The 26,287-nt window shown below is 39.9% G+C and overlaps 1 long non-coding RNA gene, 1 pseudogene and 1 gene segment (V, D, J or C); 2 read left to right on the forward strand and 1 right to left on the reverse strand.

Annotated features, from left to right (window-relative positions):
- Nucleotides 1–348: 348 nt before the first annotated feature.
- On the forward strand, nt 349–16,549 carry LOC101172990 (Ig kappa chain V-III region MOPC 63-like). The segment is given in 4 exon segments: nt 349–525; nt 633–947; nt 15,118–15,159; nt 16,125–16,549. Coding segments are annotated over 4 exon segments (720 nt in total).
- On the forward strand, nt 8,249–9,743 carry LOC144995414 (Ig kappa-b4 chain C region pseudogene; annotated as a pseudogene). The gene is made up of 2 exons (XR_013658952.1): nt 8,249–8,377; nt 9,292–9,743. The product of XR_013658952.1 is annotated as an Ig kappa-b4 chain C region pseudogene (transcript).
- A 6,295-nt stretch (nt 16,550–22,844) lies between the features above and the next one.
- Nucleotides 22,845–23,865, reverse strand: LOC144995689 (uncharacterized). Its single transcript, XR_013659201.1, has 2 exons — nt 23,511–23,865; nt 22,845–23,336 (listed from the first exon to the last, which is right to left on the reverse strand). It is a non-coding gene; the product is annotated as an uncharacterized LOC144995689 (long non-coding RNA).
- Between the last annotated feature and the right edge of the window lie 2,422 nt (nt 23,866–26,287).

Here is a 26,287-nt window from a genome sequence, read left to right on the forward strand (position 1 = left end):
GTTCCATCAGAGAGCAGCAGAGTCACATGAAAAAGCTAAAATGCTGTTTTTTCTGTTTCAGTTTGCTGAACATAGAAAAAAGACCTTTGACTTTCTTGTTTTGGCCCAGGAGACAAGCTTCACTGATGAACCATGACAGCAGGAAGTTTCTTCACATGTTGAACAAAGTCATTCAATCAATTCATTAAGGACAATACAAAGAAAATGTTAAAATAATTTTTTGAAATTGAAAAATCAGTAATTTCAGACAAACATTTAGCATTTTATTATTTACCATAACGTGATGAAGATGATCCATGTTCCTGTTGGAGTGAGTGGTTTCCATAGAGACACTTTGCATCAGCAGCTCCATGCTCCAGTGCTCTGGGAGACTTTATAGTCCTGAGAGTTGAAGACTGGATGACTGACAGCTGTCCTTCATCACAGCAGAAGACACAGAAATCCTCCTCGTCCTCCTCATCTTCCTCCAAAACATGAGTGTGATGTGCGTCCTCATCTGGACTCTCCTCTGCTGCTGCTTCACAGGTAAAGTCCAGAGAATCCAACTCCTCTCCTCTATGAACATCCGTCCCTCTGAAATGAAGGCCACAAAAGCATGAAGCTGCTTTCTGTTTCTGTCTCTGTCTCCTCAGAGTCCAGAGGACAGGTCACAGTGACTCAGCCTGGAGCAGTGAGCTCTGCTGTGGGAGGAACTGTCTCCATCTCATGTAGAACCAGTCAGGATGTTTATGTTTATAAAAGCAATCACTGTTTATCCTGGTACCAACAGAAAGATGGAAAATCTCCTAAACTACTCATTTACTGGGCTAGCACTCGACAATCAGGGATTCCAAGTCGTTTTACAGGCAGTGGATCAAACTCTGATTTCACTCTGACCATCAGTGGAATTCAGGCTGAAGATGCAGCAGTTTATTACTGTCAGAGTTTTCACTACATCAACAGTATAAATATGTTCACACAGTGAAAAACAGTCGTACAAAAACCCCCCTCATTCTGGCTGAACAGAAACTGATCTGATACAGGTCAATGAAGACACAAACACAACCACACACACATGCACACACACACCCACAAAGGCACACACACCTTCAAATATATTGTGTTTTAATTTACATTTAGTTTCTAACATTTGAGAAAATAATGAGATTCTGACTGGGTTATAAACACAGAACAATAATAAAAACAGATGTTGGGTATGAACAGTGATCATTTTAAATAAAAGAACAGTTCACTGTCATTATCAGCAATGACAAAATAGACTCAGATGCTGGAACCTGAAAGATCAAGCTAGTCTGTAGTGGATTATAGAAAGCTTTATTGTCCAGGAATGTCGAAGGAACTTTAATTGTGATGGCTGGGACGAAGGAGATGGAATGAGGACCATTAGGTGAGTAAGCTTTCCTGGATGGAGGCTTGGCGTGGAGTCGTGGCGAGGCTGGAGGTTAGAGTATTCCACAGTCAACACAGTTGTTTGGAAACAACAGCAGCTCAGTCACCTAATGGTAGACCACTTAAACTGATGCAGAGGGGTCAGCGGATGATGAAGCACAAAGAGGTCACTGACTTTCTGCACTCAGTTGCTACAGAGCTCCAAACGTCATGTGACCTTCAGATTACAAGTCCAACAGGCAGAGAACTTCATGGAACGGGTTTCCATGTCAGAGCAGCGGCATCCAAGACACACATCACTGCAGTGTAGAGCGTCTGATGCAGTGGTGGAAAGCACGCCGCCACTGGACTCTAGAGCAGAGGAGACGCCTTCTCTGGAGAGATGGATCACACTTTTACATCTGGCACTCTGATGGACGAGCGTGGGTTTGGAAGACATTTTTGTGGAGGAGGAATTATGGTGTGGGCTTGTTTTTCAGGACTTGGCCCTTTGGTTCCAGTACAAAGAACTCTGAATGCTTCAGAATACCAAAACATTTTGGACAATTCCATGCTCAAAGCCTGGTGGGAACAGTTTGGAGCGGCCCCTTCCTCTTCCAACATGACTGTGTTCCTGTGATCAAAGCAAGGTCCATACAGACATGGAGGACAGAGTCTGGTGTGGATGAACTGGACTGACTTGCACTGAGTCCTGACCTGGACCCCATAGAAGAGCTTTGGGATGAATTAGAGCAGAGACTGAGAGCCAGGCTTTCTCCACCAACATCAGTGTGTGACCTCACCAATGACCTTTTGGAAGAATGGTCCAAAATTCCTACAAGCACTCCTCAACTTTGTGGACAGTCTTCCCGAGGAGTTGAAGCTGCAAAATGTGGATCCATATCATATTGAACTGCATGGGTTAGGAATGGGATGGAACTCCAGTTCAGATGAGTAAAGGAAGGTGAGTCAATACTTTTGCTAATAATGGACACTGATGCCCTTTACAATCTGATCTTTCTTTCTCAGTTCCGTAAAAACTGTAAAACAGCTTCAGTACATCCAGAATGCTGCTGCTCGAGTCCTGACCAGGGGCCTCATTTATAAACGTTGCGTACGCACAAAAGAAGGCGTACGATCTTTGTTTGCCAAGATTTAGCAAGCCATGAATATTAATTTGTGGGCGTTTCATGGACTATTTATGGGCAACTATGGGCGTGTCATGAAGCCGCAAAAGCTGCGCTGCATTTAGAAACGGTTGTGATTTATAAAGGGAAAGATGCGCATCTTTGGCAAACACTGTCACTTTCACGTGTTTCTTCCATCTGTCGACGGTGTTGCCGTTTCTCATTTCACCCGTTTTTGTGCGTACGCCTGGGTCAGAGCTTGCGTGAAGGACCGCACATTTTCCCGTCAAGTTTGCTTTTTATAAATCTCAACTATTGCGTAGAGAGTGGCGTACGCCTTCTTTTGTGCGTACGCAACGTTTATAAATGAGGCCCCTGGTCAGGACTCGAGCAGCAGCATTCTGGATGTACTGAAGCTGTTTTACAGTTTTTACGGAACTGAGAAAGAAAGATCAGATTGTAAAGGGCATCAGTGTCCATTATTAGCAAAAGTATTGACTCACCTTCCTTTACTCATCTGAACTGGAGTTCCATCCCATTCCTAACCCATGCAGTTCAATATGATATGGATCCACATTTTGCAGCTTCAACTCGCACGGTGCGCACGGTTTTATAAATCCGAATATTTCTGTGCGTACGCACGTCCTATGTTTCATCCGTACGCCACTTCTGACGCAAATCCTACGCAAAGTTTTATAAATGAGGCCCCAGAACCAGGAAGTATGATCACATTAGTCCTGTGCTCAGGTCTCTGCACTGGCTCCCTGTACCTCAAAGAATAGACTTCAAAGCAGCTCTGCTTGTGGACAAGTCTCTCCATGGCCGAGCACCAAAGTACATCTCTGACATGTTAGTGCCATATGAACCATCTCATACTCTGAGGACCTCAGGGGCCGGCCTCCTGTTGATTCCCAGAGTCAGAACTAAACAAGGGGAATCAGCGTTTCAATATTCTGCAGCTAAAATCTGGAACAGCCTCCCTGAAGTCGTAAGACAGGCCTCTTCTGTGTTCATGTTCAAATCTAGACTTAAAACATTTCTGTTTAGCCGTGTATATGACTGAAAGGTCCTATCTGCACCTTTCTTTTCTTTCCTTCCTTTCTTTTTAAATCAATTTTCAAATCTTTTCTTTTCTTTTTAAGTAAATTTTACGTTGATTATTTCTATGATGTATTGTGATTTTAATGCATTTTTCTGTTTTGTGAAGCACCTTGAATTACTCTGTGTACGAATTGCCGTGCCTTGCCTTTACAAGAGGGACCACAGCCGCTTTCCCCTCATGAGTAGATCCGGTTCCTCTGAAGTCGGCACGCCTCATGCTAAAAACCTTTTAGGTCTCAGTGGTTTCAGCTCCTCCAGAGCAATGGTTCAAAAAGCTCTGACAGAGATTCAACAAACAGGAGGAGGATGTCAGTCAAACTAAATGACAGCATTGAAACTTTCTCCTTCACCAACAGCACCAGTCAGTGGAGGCTCGACACAAAATCTTTAGAGACAGATTGACAGACGGAGACTCCCACAGTGCAGGAGGACGAAATTCCACAGGTTCTTTGTTTCCATAGACTCCAAAACAATGCCATGAACAATACATCCTCTAAATACAATTCTATCTGGTCTATTGTTAACACCTGTATATTTAGAGTTACATTTTGATAAAGAATGATTTATTACTTTTTTTCAAACTCTGATCTTTCAGTTTCTTAAAAACTGTAAAAATGCTGCAATAGCAACTGAATTAACCATTGATGCATCAATACTTTATCCTTAAAAATCCTAAATTTGAAATCTTTACTAGAGTTTCTTTAAAAATTGGGAGTCTTTAAATGGAAACATCATTAATAAAAAGCCTAGAAGCTAAGATTCAATTTCTTTGAAAATTGAAGCCCAGGAAACTTTTGATGAAAAAATAAGTAATCAAATGTGGATAGCTGTAAAGTTAACCTATGTAAAAGTGTGTGTGCATAGGTGTGTGTCTTCATTGAACTGTATCAGATCAGTTTCTGTTCCGTCTGACTGGCGGACGTTTTTGTACGACTGTTTTTCACTGTGTGAACGAGAATTTGCTGTTGATTTTGAATTCAGGAAAACAATAATAAACTGCTGCATCTTCAGCCTGAATTCCATTGATGGTCAGAGTGAAATCAGAGTTTGATCCACTGCCTGTAAAACGACTTGGAATCCCCGAAGCTCGAGAGCTAGCACGGTAAATGAGTAGTTTAGGAGATTCTCCATCTTTCTGTTGGAACCAGGATAAAATGTAAAATCTGTTCCAATAATTAACATCCTGACTGGTCCTACATGAGATGGAGACATTTCCTCCCACAGCAGAGCTCACTGCTCCAGGCTGAGTCACTGTGACCTGTCCTCTGGACTCTGAGGAGACAGAGACAGAAACAGAAAGCAGCTTCATGCTTTTGTGGCCTTCATTTCAGAGGGACGGATGTTCATAGAGGAGAGGAGTTGGATTCTCTGGACTTTACCTGTGAAGCAGCAGCAGAGGAGAGTCCAGATGAGGATGCACATCACACTCATGTTTTGGAGGAAGATCAGGAGGAGGAGGATTTCTGTGTCTTCTGCTGTGATGAAGGACAGCTGTCAGTCATCCAGTCTTCAACTCTCAGGACTATAAAGTCTCCCAGAGCACTGGAGCATGGAGCTGCTGATGCAAAGTGTCTCTATGGAAACCACTCACTCCAACAGGAACATGGATTCTTATAAATAATAATATGTAAAATAAAAAATCATCAACTTTTCATTTCAGATTATAGATGAGAAACAGAATGAAAATTGCAAAGTTAGACATTAAAGTTTCTTTCAAGTTTTCTTCAATCTGCATCAAACTGAACATTTGCAAGAATCAAACTTCTGTTACATTTTTCATGATTTTGTTTTACATCATTTGTTGTGAATCTTAGATTCAAAAGTCAAAATCTTTGAAACATGAAAATGCATTACAGTCAAAATGCTGAGTCATGTCAGTTTCTGTTTCACTGTAAAAAACTAAAAACGTATTATTGTTAATTTTTTACATCTCTAAATATCACATATGAAATAAAATTAAAAACAAGGTTAATGGTTAATAAGGAAATAAATTCCTTAAGGAAATGTGAAACATCGTTATCATTTGCCAAATAAAAACAATTACGGGAAAAATATCTGATGCTTTTTATTCTTTAACATTTATGATAAAATGCCTTTAATGTCTGAAATGTATTTATTTCTCTTAAAGTTTTGTATTTAACATTTCAATATATTTGACTAATTCCTAAAAGCTGCTTTTGTGTTTAACTTTCACCAAAAAAATTTTTTGAATAAAATCTTTATAATTATAAACTAAAATAAAAGTTAGGTAAACTTAAGTGTATTAACTTTTCCCAGAATGCAACATGAAACCTGTTGCGTAAACAAAAAACTGCAATGGTTAATCAAACTTATCAAAATGTGGAGAGAATCATGACAGTTAGCAGAGAGAAGCAGAACAGAGAAACTCCAACTAAACATGAATGAATCTTTTAAAGATTTGAACATAAATGCATAAAAACTGATTGAAATTTAAAGACTAAATCAGAGTCAAACAGCTGTTTATTGTATTTAGACAAAACTTGTTGTACTTCATCGTTTTACCAGCTCTGTAACTCTAAATAATGGAATATTACTCATTTTGTTTAAATGTTACTTTTTCATTTTAAAGAGGAATTTCACCATATTTTAGCAAAACAGGTATTGATCCTGACATTTAATATTAAGTTGGATTTTAAAATTTTTTTAAAGAAGGAATGCAGTCAAACATTATTTACAGTTTTCTTTAAAAACACATTTACTACTTACCCCCTTCCTTATATAACCTCATATTAGGGTGAGGGGGTGGGGGGTCTAGCCTGCGATGCGCCTTGGGGGGGGGGCTACTTGGGAGTGGCCCCCCTCCTATGGTTGCCGTATGGAGTGGGCCCCCCCTCTTTCGGTTTTATTTGCACCTTAGACATGTAGGGTCCTTGGTAGGGGGGGTGCTTGGACATCACTGCAAGCAAGCAGCAGATGTCCTCCTGGCACCCTACCCGCCAATTTTAACCGCACCTTAGACATTTAGGGCCCCTTGGTGTGGAGGGTGAGGGGACATCACTGTGAGTAATCAGGAGATGTCCCCTTAGTGCCCTACTCGCCAATTTTAACTGCACCCCCCTTAGTACACACACCCCTCCCCCTTCAATATATACATTCAAACATAAACACATACACATGCACACAAACACCCTCTCAAACACCCATACACGCACACACATTTTACAAGGAAGGTGGGACCTGGGTCCATCTGTCCCCTACCCCTTCCCTGGTGGGGGGTGCGGGCCCCTTGGCGATGGCGGCCGTGTCCCTTGGGTGCCGGCTCCCTGGGCCCGGCGGTGCTCTCTCCGCACGGTGGGGGGGTTCATATTACACCTGAGCCGGGGGTGTTCGTGTCCCTGGGGGGTGGGTCCTGGTCCTTGCCCCTGGGCGCTGGGCCCCGCCAAACTTCCAACATGGCCGAGCCTGGTCGGGCCATATTTATAACATCCCTTGTGGGCCGCCCTTTTTTCCCCGGGGTTCCCCCCTCCTGGGCGGGGGCGGCGGGCCCCTGCCTTGCTCCTACCTGGACCAACCGTGGGCCGGGTGGGTGGCTGCCTGGAGTGCGGAGCGGGTCTCCCTTGGGGGGTCCTGGCTCGTACCTGGGGTCGGGGCGGGGGGATGCCCGGAACTCCTGGGTGGTGGTGGTGGGGTGCTCGTCTGGGGCTGTGGGCGTCCCTCTCCGGTGGGGCCCTGCGTTGGGCTCTTCCGGCGCGGCGGGGGGCTGCTTTCCTGGCTGGGCTGGGGCGGCGCTCTCTTTCCCTCTGCGCCTCCCTGCTCTCTGGCTCTGGGGGCCTCGCGGCGGTCCTGCTGGCCCTGGCCTGGGTGGCGGTCTTGGTCGCCTGGGGGGCGGTTGTTCCCTGCCTGTTCCCGTGTGGCGTTGGGGGGGCTCCGGCTGCCGCTGCTGCTGCGGCGGGGGTATGGGTGTGGGGGTGGCTGGGCGCTCCTCCTCCTTTTCACATTCCACCATCCATTTTAGAAGAACATAAACACTCACCTGAGCACAGGTGTTAGCTCACCTTTGCACTAATAGTTTGCATGATTGAATGAATGAAAGATTTCACACTAGTTGGTTTAAAGGCATAGGTATGCGTTCGTGAACACTATCTGTTTTGTGTGCATGTTGACATGTGGACATTTTTGCGGCTAGCAGTTGTGTTGATAATATTTGAGTGTGTGTGAACAGGCCCCGCCCTTTTTGTACTACATTTGAACCGTACCGTAACGATAAACAACCAGTAAACCTGTCTGCTCTATGCTGCTTCATGGTCTTACCCCCCTTCCCCTCCTATTATCACCCTCCTACCCCCCCCTCTCTCTAACGTCCCTCTCTCTTCTTCCCCTCTTTCCTTTTCCGTCCGGTCCAACACCAAAGATTTTCAAACATGATTGAAATTAATAAATTTTGGCCTCAATTACAAAAGGGGTTTATTCAGACATACCTTTGGTTTGTCTGAAGATGAATAACCCCTCTTGTTAAAATAAAATATGTCCAACACAAGAGGCCCTCAGCTCTCATCTGTTTGCCTAGCTGTTGGACAGGACAAGTTAGAAAAAAAAAAAAAAAAAAAAAAAAAAAAAAAACACATTTACTAAATTGTATTTTTATTCTAAATCCAGGACGTGTCATTATCAGATTTTTCTTGCTGATATTTCAGTTGAGTTTGTTTGTTTCAGAGTCAGACAGCGTGTCTCTGTACAGTCAGAGGTTTTTGTACGACGCTTCCATCAGTTTGAATCACTGTGGTGGACTTTTGGTGGAGGAACCAGACTGGAAGTTGACTGTAAGTATTTTTGATTCTTTCTAAAAACTGAAACTTTTGGTCTGATTAACATTAAAACAGATTTTAATAATATTCAACTACATTTTTTTTTGGTAAGACAAATGAGTTTTAATAATTACTTTAGTTCTGATAAAGGACATCTTTATCTGTAAATGTAATTTAAAATGTGATCATTGATGTTTTACTTTAACTTGAAGTTTCTGCTGTTGTTAAACATTAAACTGTGATTCAGTCATGACGTCTGTAAATTATGAATTTATTTGTCTAAAAATGTCACAGAAACAGCAGGAATATATTCATAGTTTAAACATCTGTAACTTCCTCATCTTCCATATATTTCTCTGAGAAATCATTTCTGTCCTAAAATGTGAATCAGAAGAACTTTTTGTGTTTGTGTTGCAGAATTTCATGCCAACGCTGAGCCTTGTTGTCAGTTTCTCTGTCAGCATCTTCTAATGAGCTTTTAGTGACAATGATTGAAAATGAACAAAGCTGCACTTTGATGAATGACAGGGATCAGTTGGAACAGATTAGAGTTTCATTTGAATGTTCATTTCATTTGTTCATCACAGCATGAATTTGTAACAGAACTGATCAAGTCCTGCTGAAAACACAGAGAAAACATGTTAGACTGAGATATCTTTGCAGCTGTTAGTGCAGACTTAGGAAGAAGATGCTTTCATGCAAAAGAAAAGATGGAGAAAAATGTTCCTGGAAGAAGAGTTGAAACATCAGACAAGAGTCACGATTGAAGAAAGGACTTTTGGATGGTTTTATCGTTAGCAGAGAAACTTCTGTTTGTGTGCTCCATCAGTGATGCCTGTCTGTTACCATGGTTACTGAGCTCAGAGAGGGAAGTGAAACACTCAGCGGTTTCATCTCAGCTCTAAAATGTTTCCTCTGTTTCTCTGCAGTGGGTCATGTGCCCCCCTCCCTGACAGTGCTGGCCCCCTCCATGGAGGAGCTGCAGCAGGGGGAGGCCACACTCATGTGTGTGGCCAACAAGGGCTTCCCCTCAGACTGGACTCTGTCCTGGAAGGTGGTCGGCAGCAGCAGCAGCAGCAGCAGCAGCAGGGAGGAGAGCAGGAGCCCCGGGGTGCTGCAGAAGGACGGCCTCTACAGCTGGAGCAGCACCCTGAGGCTCCCTGCAGACCAGTGGGAGAAGGTGACCTGTGAGGCCAAGAGAGGATCCCAGACTCCAGTCTCAGAGACTCTCAGGAGAGACCAGTGCTCCCAGTCCTGAACTCAGACACTGACAGAAATCTGCTTTCTGTGCACTTCTTCTATTCTCTTTTAGCTCTTCTTGACTTGTTAAAGTTTAACTTTGAAGAAAAATCTGCTAATAAAAATGACATTTGCCAACTGATTTCCATGAGTCTGTTTTTATGTCAAAAGAAAATTCTTCTCTTTTTCTCTGATATCACTCTTTCTGAGGAATAACATAAAAACAGCAACAAAAACATGATCTCCGTCAGTGTTTTTTCCTTTCAAGGTGACAGAAAGTAGGAGGAGTCCTGGATCACATGGACATTGTTCATTAACCATTTTCAGCATGAATGGGTCAATAGTTTGTTAAAAAGAACAAATGACATCAAATGTAAAGAAGAAGCTGGTCTTTAAACTCAGGAGGAGTTCAGAGTTTTTGCACTGACATTAAACAATAAATAGCTGTCAAAAAGTTGGACACACTTGTCCATGAATGAACACACATGAACACACACAGAAGAACTACAAAGTCTTCTATGACAGTTTATTAGGACCAACAAATCCTTCTTTTGGAGAGAAGTTTCACAGGAAAACAGCCTGTCTCACTCTGACAGCATCAACAATTCTCAGCACTGATCTTCAGTCAAGTCTGAGCAGCACAGTCCACTCAGCCACCAAACTGAATGTATTTCAGTCTAAAAACTCAATGGCGGGTGACACGTATCGTGGTGCGTCTGCTCCCGATTTCAAATGGTCTAGAACTAAACCTGAAATTTACAAGACTGTTGATGGGAAAACAGTTGTGAAGGTTGAGTTGCTTAACTTCTTGGCCATAAAAATCAGGACAATGATTCAAGAGGAAATTGTCACACTGGCTTCAAACTTTTTTGAATCTGAATGGATCGAGGCCTCAAAGAAACTTTTGTTTGAACTTTGTCCACCACCCACCGGTGTGTGTCGCATAAAGGCTTGCAGAAAGACGCCAATAATATTAAAAGCTGCCTCAAGGTGCTGAATGAATGTGGGGACATCATGCCCAGATTTGTGTCACACAATCTGGATGATTTACCTCCAGTGTCTGGATATCTCCAGCCTTCTTGGTAAACGGGAAAGAAAGCAGGCCGAGGTTTGCGCGATGAGGCAAGCCATGCAGCTGCAAGCTGACGTCAGTGACAGTCTTCGCGCTGTGACAGCTGACGTGGATCGGCGGGTGAACGCGCTGGAGTGCCGCACCTTTGGAGAATCCGTGGCCTTGCCAGCTTGCAGTGGTGGATACATGGGGAGAGGGCCTGCTTCCGTCATCTCTGGAGCAGCGGGAGGAGAACTTCCGAGCACGGCAGCCGCGAGCACTACAGTGGAAGCGAACAGCGTAGCTGGAATGATGGTGCCTACTCTGGATGCCGAGCTGGAGCTAATAGCAGCAAGTCCAGGAGGTGCTGCCACACCCTCACCAAAGTGATCGCAAGTTGTTAAGAAGAACCGGCGACCTCAAAATGTGACAGCGCTGACAACGTGAAGTGAACGACGCAACTGTCATCGGCACCGGAGCCCCAGGTAACATCATAACTGTCCGGAAAAAGCTGGTGAGTGTTTTTGCCACAAGGTTTAACCTGTCTCTGGACTCCGATGTGCTGGCTTTGTATCTTAAGGACAAGATGGGTCGTGAGGTGACCTGTCTAAAGGTTGGTACTGTAAACTCTCGATTCAGCTCTTTTATAGTTTCTGCTGAGTTTAATGAAGTGAGCGAAATGTACGCCCCGCAGCTTTGGCCTGAGGGATCCTTCGTTAGGAGGCATTATGAGCTGCGAAAGACTGCTGCGGTTGGACTGAGCACCTCGCTTAATGCGGGGGGCAATGTTGCTGTCCAAGGTCCTTAACACGCTATGGCAATACGTGTTGCTTCATACAACTGCCGGGGCCTACGCTTTGGTCAGAGCGCAGCGGAAAAAGCTCGCTGCAGAGTTGGAGACAAACTAATGGAAACTTGTGACATTTTGTGTCTTCAAGAGACATTTATTTCTAAACAGGACCTGGAACAATGGAACACCCTGAACTCTATGGCGCTGGAGAGTCTACCACCGACCTCAGCACATCAGTAGCTAAGGGGAGGATACCAGGGGGTGTGGCTATTCTGTGGAGGAAACAGCTTGACCCACTGATTAAAGTCATCAGACTTTGTGAAGACTGGTGTATTGCCATACACTTCACTCACAACAACAAAGAATTCATCCTTATGAAATGTACACCTTTGTATACTGCCCACCTGTGGACAAATTTTATGGCATCCAGCATGAGGAAGCTACAGGTTGCCTATGATGATGCCCTAAGGATTTTATCAAAACAGCCTCGGTGGTGCAGCGCAAACAGTTTGTTTGTTGGTGCTATACAGTTAGTACTCTCCAAGCTTTATTAAGACATTTTATTTATGGTTTTGTCTGTCGTCTTAATGCTTCAAATAATGATATCATTTTAACTCTCACCAATGTAAAGCACAGCACTTTTAGATACCAATCCCCTATTTGGAGGTTTTGGTACGGTCGTCTTTTTTAAACTTTTAAGTTTTCATTTGTTTTGTTTAAGTCAGCAGTTTTAGTCTTTTTATTAAGTTCATGATACCTGGTTATTTTATTGTTCTGATACTCTTATCTCATTGTTTTTATATTCCTAAGTCATTGAATTTTATACTTTTATGACATTGTTTTTTATCTAATACTTTTTATGTCATTGTTCTTATACTTGTTTGAGTGTTCTATTTTTATCCTTAAGTCTTTTATATGTTTTGTGTATTTTTGTGACAAATGGACCTTGAGTCTGTAATAAAGCTTATTATAATTATTATTATTGGAAAATACTGCTCCCATCTACCCTGAGCTATTTTATTTTACCCAAAACAACAACCTATGCAAAAAATATGATATGAAAACAAAATATCTGATACATTTGTACAAAAAAAGAATAAATATCTTCTTGAATTGCAATAACCTTGCAGTAAGTTGTTTGATTATATTTCATCTTTCAAAAACCAAAATGATTTTCTATGGGTTTGTGCTGCAGATTGAATGGAATGAGACTTTTCAGGGAATAACCATTCACTTTTTTCTACCTGGACTACATTAAAGGCCTTTTCTCTGCCATCCTGACAAAATAAATATATTATCAGAATTTATTTCAGTGTTGTTCTTTTGTGTTACTTAGTCACAATGATCAGATGTATATGGATACATATTTGTGATGAATACATTAATTACAGAAATATACATTTGTATCTTAAACGTGTTTTTTCAGACTACTGAAGACAAACGAGAGCTAGACATTTGATCTGGTAACATAAGGTGTGTTGTGGCCACAGCAGCCCTGGTCACAACGGCGGGGGGGGGTCAACTCACATAAAAAAAAAACTAGACTTCTCCTTTATCAAAAAAATGTGTTTTATTCAAACTATAGAAGTTATTTGCTGTTTTTAGAAAACCTTGTCCTCCTACCTCTCAAAGTCTCCAAAAACTAACAAAGAGCTCCACCTGAGGCTACAGGTGAGCAAGACAACAAGGAAGGAGTCATGTGTTCTGCCGTGTCATAAATAAAATGTATTATTATTATTATTATTATTGTTATTTTGAAACAAACAGATCTGATACCAGTGTCATTGATAAAAATAGGAGGGGGGGGGGTTATTTATGATATAATTTGCTCTGATTATTATAAACTGGATCACTAAAATTTACAAATTATACTAAATCTGATTCAACATGGTGTCTATTGTGTTAGAATGGATGTTCAGTGAACTGTTTCAGTGTCTGCAGCATCTTCCAGCTGCAGCAGTCAGTTCAGTTTCTGTTCAGCCAGAATGAGGGAGGTTTTTGTACGACTGTTTTTCACTGTGTGAACACAGCCTGACTGTTGATTTCATGAACACTCTGACAGTAATAAACTGCTGCATCTTCAGCCTGAATTCCACTGATGGTCAGAGTGAAATCAGAGTTTGATCCACTGCCTGTAAAACGACTTGGAATCCCTGATTGTCGAGTGCTAGCCCAGTAAATGAGTAGTTTAGGAGATTCTCCATCTTTCTGTTGGTACCAGGCTAAATAGTGATCGCCTTCATCATCATAAACATCCCGACTGGTCCTGCATGAGATGGAGACATTTCCTCCCACAGCAGAGCTCACTGCTCCAGGCTGAGTCACTGTGACCTGTCCTCTGGACTCTGAGGAGACAGAGACAGAAACAGAAAGCAGCTTCATGCTTTTGTGGCCTTCATTTCAGAGGGACGGATGTTCATAGAGGAGAGGAGTTGGATTCTCTGGACTTTACCTGTGAAGCAGCAGCAGAGGAGAGTCCAGATGAGGACACACATCACACTCATGTTTTGGAGGAAGAGGAGGAGGAGGAGGAGGATTTCTGTGTCTTCTGCTGTGATGAAGGACAGCTGTCAGTCATCCAGTCTTCAACTCTCAGGACTATAAAGTCTCCCAGAGCACTGGAGCATGGAGCTGCTGATGCAAAGTGTCTCTATGGAAACCACTGACTCCAACAGGAACATGGATCATCTTCATCATCATGATTATCAGAAAATTGGAAGTAATAATTTATGAACAAATACATCTGTAGCATAAAAACTTGCTTTCAGATGATTATGGATCCACTATTAGCCTTTTTTTAAACATCATGACCATAAAGCTGTTCAATGTGATGTGAGGACATCTGAGTGTTTTACAATTGTTTCTGTTTTTTAGTTTCTGAAGTATTTTTATTTTCTTTCCATTTTTCTCGAGGCATATAAAGGTTTAAAATTCGAATCTAAGTGATTTTTAAAATCACTACTCAACATGAAACAGTGTCTAAAGGAAACACATCTTAACAGCTATTTATTTCATTTCTCTTCATGTTTAGAGAAACATGACAGCAGACAGAAAGCAGCAGGACACTAGAAACCACAACATTGACTTTTTTACAGACATTTGGAAACATTTAATGATAAATGCTCAAAGGTAGATTTCTCTCTAAAGGAAGTTCCACTTAAACTGTCTGACAGATGTTTATTGCATTAAAGACAGAACTTCTGCTGATCAAAGAGTGGATTTTTATCAATGCATGATGGGAATTATTTGTTATTTAGAGTCAAACTGCTGCTATTATTGAAAAAATGTTTTTGCAGAGCAACATTTGAAACATGGACTTCAGTAAAGTTTTGGATCCATTTAACCTGCAGCCACATTTAAAAACTGTTCAACTTATTTTTACATGAATTCTAAATTTTTAGGAGAAATATTTAAACTTTTTTTAGGATTTTGGTGGTTTTGCTGTCATTTCGTTTTTATCTGAGTAATGGTTACATTAGTTACTGGAGTAAAAATATCAATAAACAATTACTAGTTTAATTACAACTTAGTGCATAAGAAAATGTAATTTCTAGAACTTAGATGGATTATTTTCAGATGTTCTGTCATCAGTTGAGTTTGTTTGTTTCAGAGTCAGAGAGCGTGTCTCTGTACAGTCAGAGGTTTTTGTACGACGCTTCCATCAGTTTGGATCACTGTGGTGGACTTTTGGTGGAGGAACCAGACTGGAGTTTGGAAGTAAGTAGATCTTTTTGTTGATTTTTATGTTTTCATGTCTTATTTCCTTCTTTAATTGATCCTGAGTTACTAGTATTCTTTATAAAATGACATTCTATTAATTTTGGTCAAATACATTTTTTATGACCAGACTTAGTCTGCGTGAATATTGAAAATACTAAATTGTGTTGCCTTAATATAGAATAAATCATCATTTCTATGTGAATCAAGAAATCAGAAATATTTAGTTTATGTTAATACAGCTGGATAGAGTCTCTGTTCAGTCAGAGGTTTTTGTAAAACACATTAGTCATTTTGTGTCACAGTGGTGAACTTTTGGTGGAGGAACCAGAATGAAATGTTTTTTTTTAAATTACCTGAAGAAAAATTCAGGTTTAGTTTCAGTTTTTATTGAGTAAATCTAAAGTCTTTTTTAGTCCAAATATTTAATCTTAAAAATATTATTTTGATTACACAATATCCTATTAACAATGTGTTTTGTTATTTTTTTTTTTTTTAGGAATAATGTTATGTTAATGTGGTCATTGTGCATTAAAAGGCAGATTTTACTCACAAAATTGATTTTTGAACATTTGATATTTCAGAACATCTTACTTTTATTTCAAGGATTTTCTGACAGAAACCTGACATGATTGTTGTGTTTTTGTCCTAATTTGTACATTTCTTTCATGTATGATGAAGCTTTTTTAAAGACATTCAGTTCAAACTTGTTTCTACATGAAGATGCATCTGCTCTGTTTCTAACCCAGTTGGACATTTTTCAGTAGAAACTGAAGTTTCTCTTGTTGCTGATCTGCATGAGAGATTTCTTCAAGGAAGTGAAACAATGTGTGAATCAATGACTGATGGAGCAGAAAAACACCTGAACACAAACCTTCCTACAACTGAAAGCACTCCATCCAATCAGAGCTTTTGGATTGACAGCTGTGTGCTTCCTGTCCTCTAAGCTGATTGGTGTCTCCTAGGTGATGCCCCGCCCTCCCTGACAGTGCTGGCCCCCTCCATGGAGGAGCTGCAGCAGGGGGAGGCCACACTCATGTGTGTGGCCAACAAGGGCTTCCCCTCAGACTGGACTCTGTCCTGGAAGGTGGTCGGCAGCAGCAGCAGGGAGGAGAGCAGGAGCCCCGGGGTGCTGCAGAAGGACGGCCTCTACAGCTGGAGCAGCACCCTGAGGCTCTCTGCAGACCAGTGGGAGAAGGTGACCTGTGAGGCCAAGAGAGGATCCCAGACTCCAGTCTCAGAGACTCTCAGGAGAGACCAGTGCTCCCAGTCCTGAACTCAGACACTGACAGAAATCTGCTTTCTGTGCACTTCTTCTTTATTCTCTTTCTATTGTTACAGTTTAACTTTGAAGAAAAATCTGCTAATAAAAATGACATTTGCCAACTGATTTCCATGAGTCTGTTTTTATGTCAAATGAAAATTCTTACATTTTTCTCTGATATCACTTTTTCTGAGGAATAACATAAAAACAGCAACAACAACATGAACTCTGTCAGTGTTTTTTCCTTTCAAGGTGACAGAAAGTAGGAGGAGTCCTGGATCACATGGACATTGTTCATTAACCATTTTCAGCATGAATGGCTCAAATAGTTTGTTACAAAGAACAAATGACATCAAATGTAAAGAAGAAGCTGGTCTTTAAACTCAGGAGGAGTTCAGAGTTTTTGCACTGACAGTAAACAATAAATAGCTGTCAAAAAGTTGGACACACTTGTCCATGAATGAACACACAAGAACACACACAGAAGAACTACAAAGTCTTCTATGACAGTTTATTAGGACCAACAAATCCTTCTTTTGGAGAGAAGTTTCTCAGGAAAACAGTCTGTCTCACTCTGACAGCATCAACAATTCTCAGCACTGATCTTCAGTCAAATCTGAGCAGCACAGTCCACTCAGCCACCAAACTGAATGTATTTCAGTCTTATTGGAAAATACTGCTCCCATCTACACTGAGGTATTTGATTTTCCCCAAAACAACGACCTACACAAAAAATGATATGAAGAAAATATCTGATACATTTGTATAAAAAAAGAAGAACGATCTTCGTGAATTGCAATAATCTTTCAGTAAGTTGTTTGATTATATTTTATCTTTCAAAACCCAAAATGATTTTCTATGGGTTTGTGCTGCAGATTGAATGGAATGAAACTTTTTAGGGAATAACAATTCACTTTTTTCTACCTGGACTACATTAAAGGACTTTTCTCTGCCATCCTGACAAAATAAATCTGTTATCAGAGTTTATTTCAGTGTTGTTCTTTTGTGTTACTTAGTCACAATGATCAGATGTATATGGATACATATTTGTGATAAACTAATTAATTACAGAAATATATATTGAGTTTTACTCTTATCTTGTAGCACTTTGAGGATTCATTTAATGAAAAGTGCATTATTTGAGTTTTGATTTTATTGATTTATTTCAAGCATTGTAGTCAAAGCAATAAAGAATTTACACATATTTATCAAACTCATTACAGAAATGATTAAATGCATAGATTAAAAAGACAGAAAACAAAACAAAAACCTCACTTGCAGTTTTTCAAATCCGGTTCTGATCAGATAGATTCTCTTCAAGTAACAAAATCCAGTTCCTAGAAATGATTGATGATCTTCAGAAAACATTCATTCATGATTTCAGTAAACAGTAACGGTACCGATATGTAATAATCATTGATTATCATTAGAACACATGATCACATTAAACCTGTAATCATTACTACACATTGCAGGTCAAGTAAACAAAATCAATAGCTGATTGATTGTAATTTAAACATTTCAGTAATCATTATTGCACATTAGAATGTAACACTCATTGGTTGTAATTAAAAGAGCTTTGATTATTTCACCACAGTCAAGTTCACACATGGATTTGGAATTATTCAAACACCTGTTGATCCTTAAATCCTCTTATCTTCATATCCTGAAATCAGAGTTTCTTTATACATTTTCTTGAATATTTGAACATTTTTTGAGCTCATTACTTAAACCGTTCCAAAGTTTAGTGCCACACACCGACACACAGAAACTTTTCTTTGTGGTTCTTATCAGTTTGATCTTGAAGTTCCTACATCCCCTCAGTCTGTAGCCTCCTTCATTTTCTAAGAACTGTTTTTGGATATTGAATGGTAACGATTTCCCACTGGCTCTGTATAAAAGTTGCGCAGTGGAAAAAATCCACAAGGTCATGTAGTTTTAAAAGTCTAGATTGTTTGTATGATCAAGATATCCGGCTTTATGTACAATTCTGACGGCTCTTTTTTGAAGTAAAAAGAGAGGATGTAGTGAGCTCTTGTAATTATTCCCCCAAGTTTCTATACAATACATTATAAATAAAATGTATTATTATCATTATTATGAACCAACACATCTGATACCAGTGTCATTGATAAAAATAGGGGGGGGGGGGTTATTTATGATGTAATATGCTCTGAATATTGTGAACTGTGTCAGTAGAATTTACAAATTATACTAAATCTGATTCAACATGGTTTCTATTGTGTTAGAATGGATGTTCAGTGAAGTGTTTCAGTGTCTGCAGCATCTTCCAGCTGCAGCAGTCAGTTCAGTTTCTATTCAGCAGAATGAGGGAGGTTTTTGTACGACTGTTTTTCACTGTGTGAACACATCCTGACTGTTGATGAAGTGAAAACTCTGACAGTAATAAACTGCTGCATCTTCAGCCTGAATTCCACTGATGGTCAGAGTGAAATCAGAGTTTGATCCACTGCCTGAAAAACGACTTGGAATCCCTGATTCTAGAGTGCTAGCAGAGTAAATGAGTAGTTTAGGAGATTCTCCATCTTTCTGTTGATACCAGGCTAAATAGTGATCGCTTCCATCATCATAAACATCCCGACTGGTCCTACATGAGATGGAGACAGATTCTCCCACAGCAGAGCTCACTGCTCCAGGCTGAGTCACTGTGACCTGTCCTCTGGACTCTGAGGAGACAGAGACAGAAACAGAAAGCAGCTTCATGCTTTTGTGGCCTTCATTTCAGAGGGACGGATGTTCATAGAGGAGAGGAGTTGGATTCTCTGGACTTTACCTGTGAAGCAGCAGCAGAGGAGAGTCCAGATGAGGACGCACATCACACTCATGTTTTGGAGGAAGATGAGGAGGAGGAGGAGGAGGATTTCTGTGTCTTCTGCTGTGATGAAGGACAGCTGTCAGTCATCCAGTCTTCAACTCTCAGGACTATAAAGTCTCCCAGAGCACTGGAGCATGGAGCTGCTGATGCAAAGTGTCTCTATGGAAACCACTGATTCCAACAGGAACATGAATTCTCTTAAATACTTAAAAAGAAAATGAAAAAATATCAACTTGTCATTTCAGATTATAGATGACAAACAAAATAAAAATTGTAAAGTTAGACATTAAAGGTACTTTCAAGTTTCCTTCAATCTGCATCAAACTGAACATTTGCAAGAATCAAACTTCTGTTACATTTTTGATGATCTTGTTTTACATCATTTGTTGTGAATCTTAGATTCAAAAGTCAAAATCTTTGAAACATGAAAATGCATTACAGTCAAAATGCTGAATCATGTCAGTTTGTTTGTATTCACTGTAAAAAAACTAAAAATGTAGTATTTTTTATTTTATAAATAAATATCACATTTATAATAAGAGTGGGGGAAAAAAGCTTCAAGGTTAATAAGGAAATACATCCTTAAGGAAATGTGAAGCATCGTTATCATTTACTGAATAAAACAATTATTAGAAAAATATCTGATGCTTTTTATTCTTTAACATTTATGGGCTTTAACATCTGAAATGTATTTATTTCTCTTTAAGTTTTGTATCCAATATGTCAATATATTTGACTTATTCCTAAAAGCTGCATTTGTCTACTTTTGTGTTTAACTTACTAAAAAATATTATTTTTGAATAAAATCTTTATAATTAAAAACTAAAATAAAAGTTTGGTAAACTTTTTTTTTTTTTTTTCTAACTTGTCCTGTCCAACAGTTAGGCAAACAGATGAGAGCTGAGGGCCTCTTGTGTTGGACATATTTTATTTTAACAAGAGGGGTTATTCATCTTCAGACAAACCAAAGGTATGTCTGAATAAACCCCTTTTGTAATTGAGGCCAAACTTTATTAATTTCAATCATGTTTGAAAATCTTTGGTGTTGGACCGGACGGAAAAGGAAAGAGGGGAAGAAGAGAGAGGGACGTTAGAGAGAGGGGGGGGGGGGGGGGTAGGAGGGTGATAATAGGAGGGGAAGGGGGGTAAGACCATGAAGCAGCATAGAGCAGACAGGTTTACTGGTTGTTTATCACCACGGTACGGTTCAAATGTAGTACAAAAAGGGCGGGGCCTGTTCACACACACTCAAATATTATCAACACACCTGCTAGCTGCAAAAATGTCCACATGTCAACATGTACACAAAACAGATAGTGTTCACGAACGCATACCTATGCCTTTAAACCAACTAGTGTGAAATCTTTCATTCATTCAATCATGCAAACTATTAGTGCAAAGGTGAGCTAACACCTTTGTTCTTCTAAAATGGATGGTGGAATGTGAAAAGAAGGAAGAGGAGCGCCCAGCCACCCCCACACCCAGACCCCCGCCGCAGCAGCAGCGGCAGCCGGAATTCCCCCAACGCCATACGGGAACAGGCAGGGAACAACCGCCCCCCGGGCGACCAAGACCGCCACCCAGGCCAGGGCCAGCAGGACCGCCACGAGGCCCCCAGAGCCAGAGAGCAGGGAGGCGCAGAGGGAAAGAGAGCGCCGCCCCAGCCCAGCCAGGAAAGCAGCCCCCCGCCGTGCCGGAAGAACCCAACGCAGGGCCCCGCCGGAGAGGGACGCCCACAGCCCCAGACGAGCACCCCACCACCACCCAGGAGTTCTGGGCATCCCCCCGCCCCGACCCCAGGTACGAGCCAGGACCCCCCAAGGGAGACCCGCTCCGCACTCCAGGCAGCCACCCACCCGGCCCACGGTTGGTCCAGGGAGGAGCAAGGACCAACCGTGTATCTTAAACGTCTTTTTTCAGACAAACGAGAGCTAGACATTTGATCTGGTAACGTAAGGTGTGTTGTGACCACAGCAGCCCTGGGGGGGGAGGGGGGGGGTCAACTCACATAAAAAAAACTTGTTGACTTCTCCTTTATCAACAAAAAGGTGTTTTATTCAAACTATAGAAGTTATTTGCTGTTTTTAGAAAACCTTTTCCTCCTACCTCTCAAAGTCTCCAAAAACTAATCAAGAGCTCCACCTGAGGCTACAGGTGAGCAACACAACAAGGAAGGAGTCATGAACCAACAGATCTGATACCAGGGTCCTTGATAAAGAATAAGAGGAAAAGAAGATTATGTATGATATAATTTGCTCTGATTATTGTAAACTGGATTAGTAGATTTACAAATTGTACTAAATCTGATTCAACATGGTGTCTATTGTGTTAGAATGGATGTTCAGTGAACTGTTTCAGTGTCTGCAGCATCTTCCAGCTGCAGCAGTCAGTTCAGTTTCTGTTCAACCTGTGAGGTATAGGAGCCAGGGTGAGAATGGGTTTTGTTTCAGCTTTTATTTTGTTACTTCCTGTATCTCACATGTCCTCTCACATGTCCTCTCATTTCAGTTGTCTTGACCTTCCCTCAGTGTGTTCACCTGCCCTCCCTGATGTGCGCACCTGTTTGTAATTGTTTAATCTATGCTTATAGTCTGCGGCTGTGTCTGAATTACTGCCCTAACCCCTAACTACTAAAACCCTATATAGTGCGGCACTATATTGTTCTCTATATAGTTCTCTGAATTTTCAAAGCAATTCGGACACCCGTGCTCACTAGTTTTCTCTTTTGGGTGTTTTCAAATGGCACTTGGCACGAAAACAAAGTGGCGCATTACCGCCACCACCTGGTCTGGAGGGGAACTATTTCTATTTAACGCGGAGAATGACACCCATTTGTCAAAGTAAAAATACAATAAATATGAACATTTTATCAAGACTATTTATGAATCTGCTGTGTTCTGATCATGGAAAACGTGGCTGATTCATAAATAATAAAATTACAAACACATTGGTGTAGCTTTTATGTATTTGTTGATAAATAAACCCTCAACTCCATGGCAATATTTATTTTTGTGCCGCTGAACGATTTACAGGCTCTTGCGAGGAGGCATTTTTTTTCTGTAGTTTTCTCTTCTACCTTACTGAAAATAGCTTTATATATGAATCTGTCCGTGTTCCTGGCAATAATTCAACCGTTTTTCATGGGATCAAACCAAAAACGAGCAGATATGCAGCATCACAGGGCAGCAAGGAGAAGCAGACGTTTCAGAAGATTTCCTCTGGATTCCCCTGACCAGACATGAACAACTTGTGAGTTAAACTTAAAGTTTTTTTATTAGTTCAATTTAAGCATTTGTTACCAATTGTGCTCAAGGTCACACAGTCTGCTGGGTAAGACTTTTTAACATTATTTTTCAACACTGGACTATGAACTGTATAGTCTAACTACATGAAACAATTGTCAGATCAAAGTTTAGTATTTTTTATTCAGAGTTAAACCATATCACTTGTTTTAAACAAAAATACTATAATTTTTAAATATTTATATAAAAATCCAAAAACCCAGCCAAAAAAACCCACGAGATTTTCCAGCATTTATAAATACGTCATAAACTAAAATGTAAGACATCAGAATAAAATGAAACATTCAAAAAAATCAGATTTAATTTTCTCAATGAAATAATTATTTTTCTATTTTACAGGGTCTTCCACGTCTCTACTGCTTTGCCAACATAAAGGTGTCTGTCGTGGCCCTTCACGCTGACGGTCCAGACCAGACCCGCAGACCCGCAGATCGGTTGACCCGCAGGACCATTGAGCATCTGGTGGAGCAGTTTCGGGTTCCTCACACTCTGGGGGGGCACACAGGAGACTGAGGTCCTGGTGTTCCTTTTCTGGCTGGCGTGTGGCACATCTTACGGTGTGGTAACCAGAGCCTTTGACATGCCACGGTCCACTGTGAGCGACGTTGTCCACAGGACGGCAGACCGCATCCTCCAGCTGATGAGCAGGGTCACCCAGCATCCAGTGGGAATGAACTACCATTAGTCACCTCTGGTTTTTTAGCAGCTCGCTGAGTCTTCCACCTTCCAAAAGGTCGTAGGGAGCATCGATGGCTGCCACTTAAGAATAAAGGCCCTAAAAGAAAATGCAGCTTGTTATTTTAACAGGAAGCTTTTTTATTCTATTCAACTGCAGGCTGTACGTGACTAATGCCAAATTTAGAGATATTTTTGTTGGGAATCAAGGATCAGTCCACAGTTCACAGGTTCTACGTAAAAGCCCAATTTATGTAAATAAAACATTACCCACCTGAAGGATCCTTTTGGGTGATGTTGGGTATCCCTGCATTGCTCATCCCATCACGCTGCTGACACCCTACAGGGAACCCATGAGGAATGCGCTTCAGGCCCGTTACAACCAGCACCACGCCAAGACACGCTCTGTGGTCGAGAGAGCATTTGGCATTATGAAGATGAGGAGGAGAGCAATATTTCTGGGGGCACTGGAAGTAAAACCAACCTTTGCAATGAAAATCATTGCCTGCAGTTCAGTTCTGCACAATCTGTGCATCAGCGAAGGGGACTGCTTGGAGCCACAGATGTTGAGCCACAGCAGGAACCAGTAGGACGAGTAAAGTGGCGTTCGTCTGCGAAGACAAATCTCTGCTTTCCTTTCAGCTCCATTATGCCCAATAATTAATAAGCCTACACGTATAACCACAGAATCAGCAACGTTGCTAGATAACATATTCACAAATAGAACTGATAAAGAAATTTTGGGAGGCCTTTTGTTTTGTGATATTACTGATCACTTGCCTGTGTTTGCAGTGTTGAAAAATGTGTCTTCAAAGAAAATGTATACACAGACCCAGGGAAAATGGATAAGGTGTTGCAGTTCTGATAACATTGATTCATTTAGGAGGGCTCTATGTAATCAAACATGGAATGAAATCTATGCTTCTACCAATGTGAATGAAGCTTATGATGCCTTTCTGCATCGATACATAGAGCTTTATAATTTAAACTGTCCAAAAATTAAAATTAGTCATAAAAAAAATAACGAAAAGCCTTGGATAACCAAAGGTATTGAAAAGGCTTGTAAAAAGAAAAATGCACTATACAGACAGTTTGTAAGCGAAAAAAGTAAAGAACCAGAAAATACATATAAAAATTATAAAAATAAATTGGTGAATATAATAAGAAATTCTAAAAAACAGTATTATCATAAGTTAATTGAGCAACACAAATTACACATGCAAGAGACTTGGAAAATAATAAACAAATTAACCAAAAAAAACAATAAGAAACAAGAGTATCCAAGTTATTTTAAAAAAAATGATATTCAGATCAGAAACCCAATGCTTATTGCAAATGAATTAAATGAATACTTTGCTAATGTTGGAAATAAACTTGCAATGGAAATAAAAGAGCCAATAAAGAAGTTGAAAGAACTTAGTATCCAATCAAACAAGTTCTCAATGTTTCTGTCTGAGGTTAGTTCAAATGAAATACTAGAAATTGTAAGAACATTTCAAAATAAAAGATCCAAAGATTGGAATGACATTGATATTTCATTAATTAAAAACACAATTGAGTTCATTGTTGAACCACTAACTCATATATTTAACATGTCTTTTAGGGAGGGCATTTTTCCAAATAACATGAAAATAGCAAAAATTATTCCCATTTTTAAAAATGGAGATCGCCATATATTTACAAATTACAGACCAATTTCATTATTATCCCAATACCATTATTATCCCAATTCTCCAAGATATTATTTATCTGGAGATAACCTGGAAAAGCTTCTTTCAGACATAACAAAAGAATTATCCATAATCAAACAATGGTTTGATTCAAACAAACTGTCTTTAAATCAAAATAAAACCAAGTACATTATATTTGGCTATAGAAAACGGGAAAACATCTCTGAGTTAAAAATTGAGGATGTTGTTCTTGAAAGAGTAAATGAAATAAAATTTCTGGGAGTAATCTTGAATCATACATTATCATGGAAACCACACATAACTTATATTCTCTCTAAATTGTCCAAATCATTAGCCATCCTACATAAAGTCAAATATTTTTTAAACACAGCTACATTGTATATTCTATATTGTTCCTTCATGATTCCTTATTTGACCTATTGTTTAGAAATCTGGGGGCATAGTTACAAGTCAAATACAAAACCTATTTTTATTCTGCAAAAAAAAGCAATTAGAATTGTAAACCACTCTTCATACAATCAATCCACAAAACAAATATTTCCTAAATTAAGGGCAATAAAATTTTATGATTTAGTTTATCTTAGTACTGGAATTTTTATGTTTAAAGTTAAAAAACAATGTGTACCTGCCAAAATACTGAGTTTGTTCGAAATAAAAGTTGATAATTATGATTTTCGAGGTAAAGATATGTTTAAAAAGAAAGTGGTCAGAACTAACGCATTAAGAAATAGTGTTTTTGTTCAGGGGGTCAACATGTGGAATTTATTATCAGACGAACTGAAAAATGCAAAATCCATACTGCACTTTAAGAAAATGTATAAAGTTAAAATGTTTCAAAAATACCTTCTGGACTGAGAGACTTTGGTGGTTGTGAGGTCATTTTGAGAAGTGTTTGTTTTGTTTTTGGTTTTTGGTTTTTTCATCTTTTTTCTTTTCTGATTTAAGGTTCTAACAGTTTGTAGGTAGATGTAATGTTTGTATTCAGGGTTGGGGAAATAAGCCTTGGCTTCACCCAACACCTTTTTCGGTTAATTTTGTTCAATGTTTATGTTATGTTTATTTATTTATTATTATTATTATTATTTTCAATGTTTATGTTGACATTGATCAGTGTCAATGTTTATGTTGATGTTTTTAAGTTTGTTTGTTTAACTTAACCGAAATAAAGTTTCTCACAAGAACTGTGACACACATGACTCTAGAAGACCAGGATTATTGTTAAGATGTATAAAAAAAAATGTTAACATATAAAACGAAAATGTAAATATGTACATTTGATATTTATATGAAAATTCTTTTGAGATTGTTAAAAATGGCTCAGATTTAAATAATGCATGTAAATAATTCATTTTTGTTCCTG

The sequence above is a fragment of the Oryzias latipes genome, chromosome 11, assembly GCF_053564925.1.
Source record: "Oryzias latipes strain Hd-rR chromosome 11, Olatipes_Hd-rR_3.1".
Classification (NCBI taxonomy): domain Eukaryota; kingdom Metazoa; phylum Chordata; class Actinopteri; order Beloniformes; family Adrianichthyidae; genus Oryzias; species Oryzias latipes.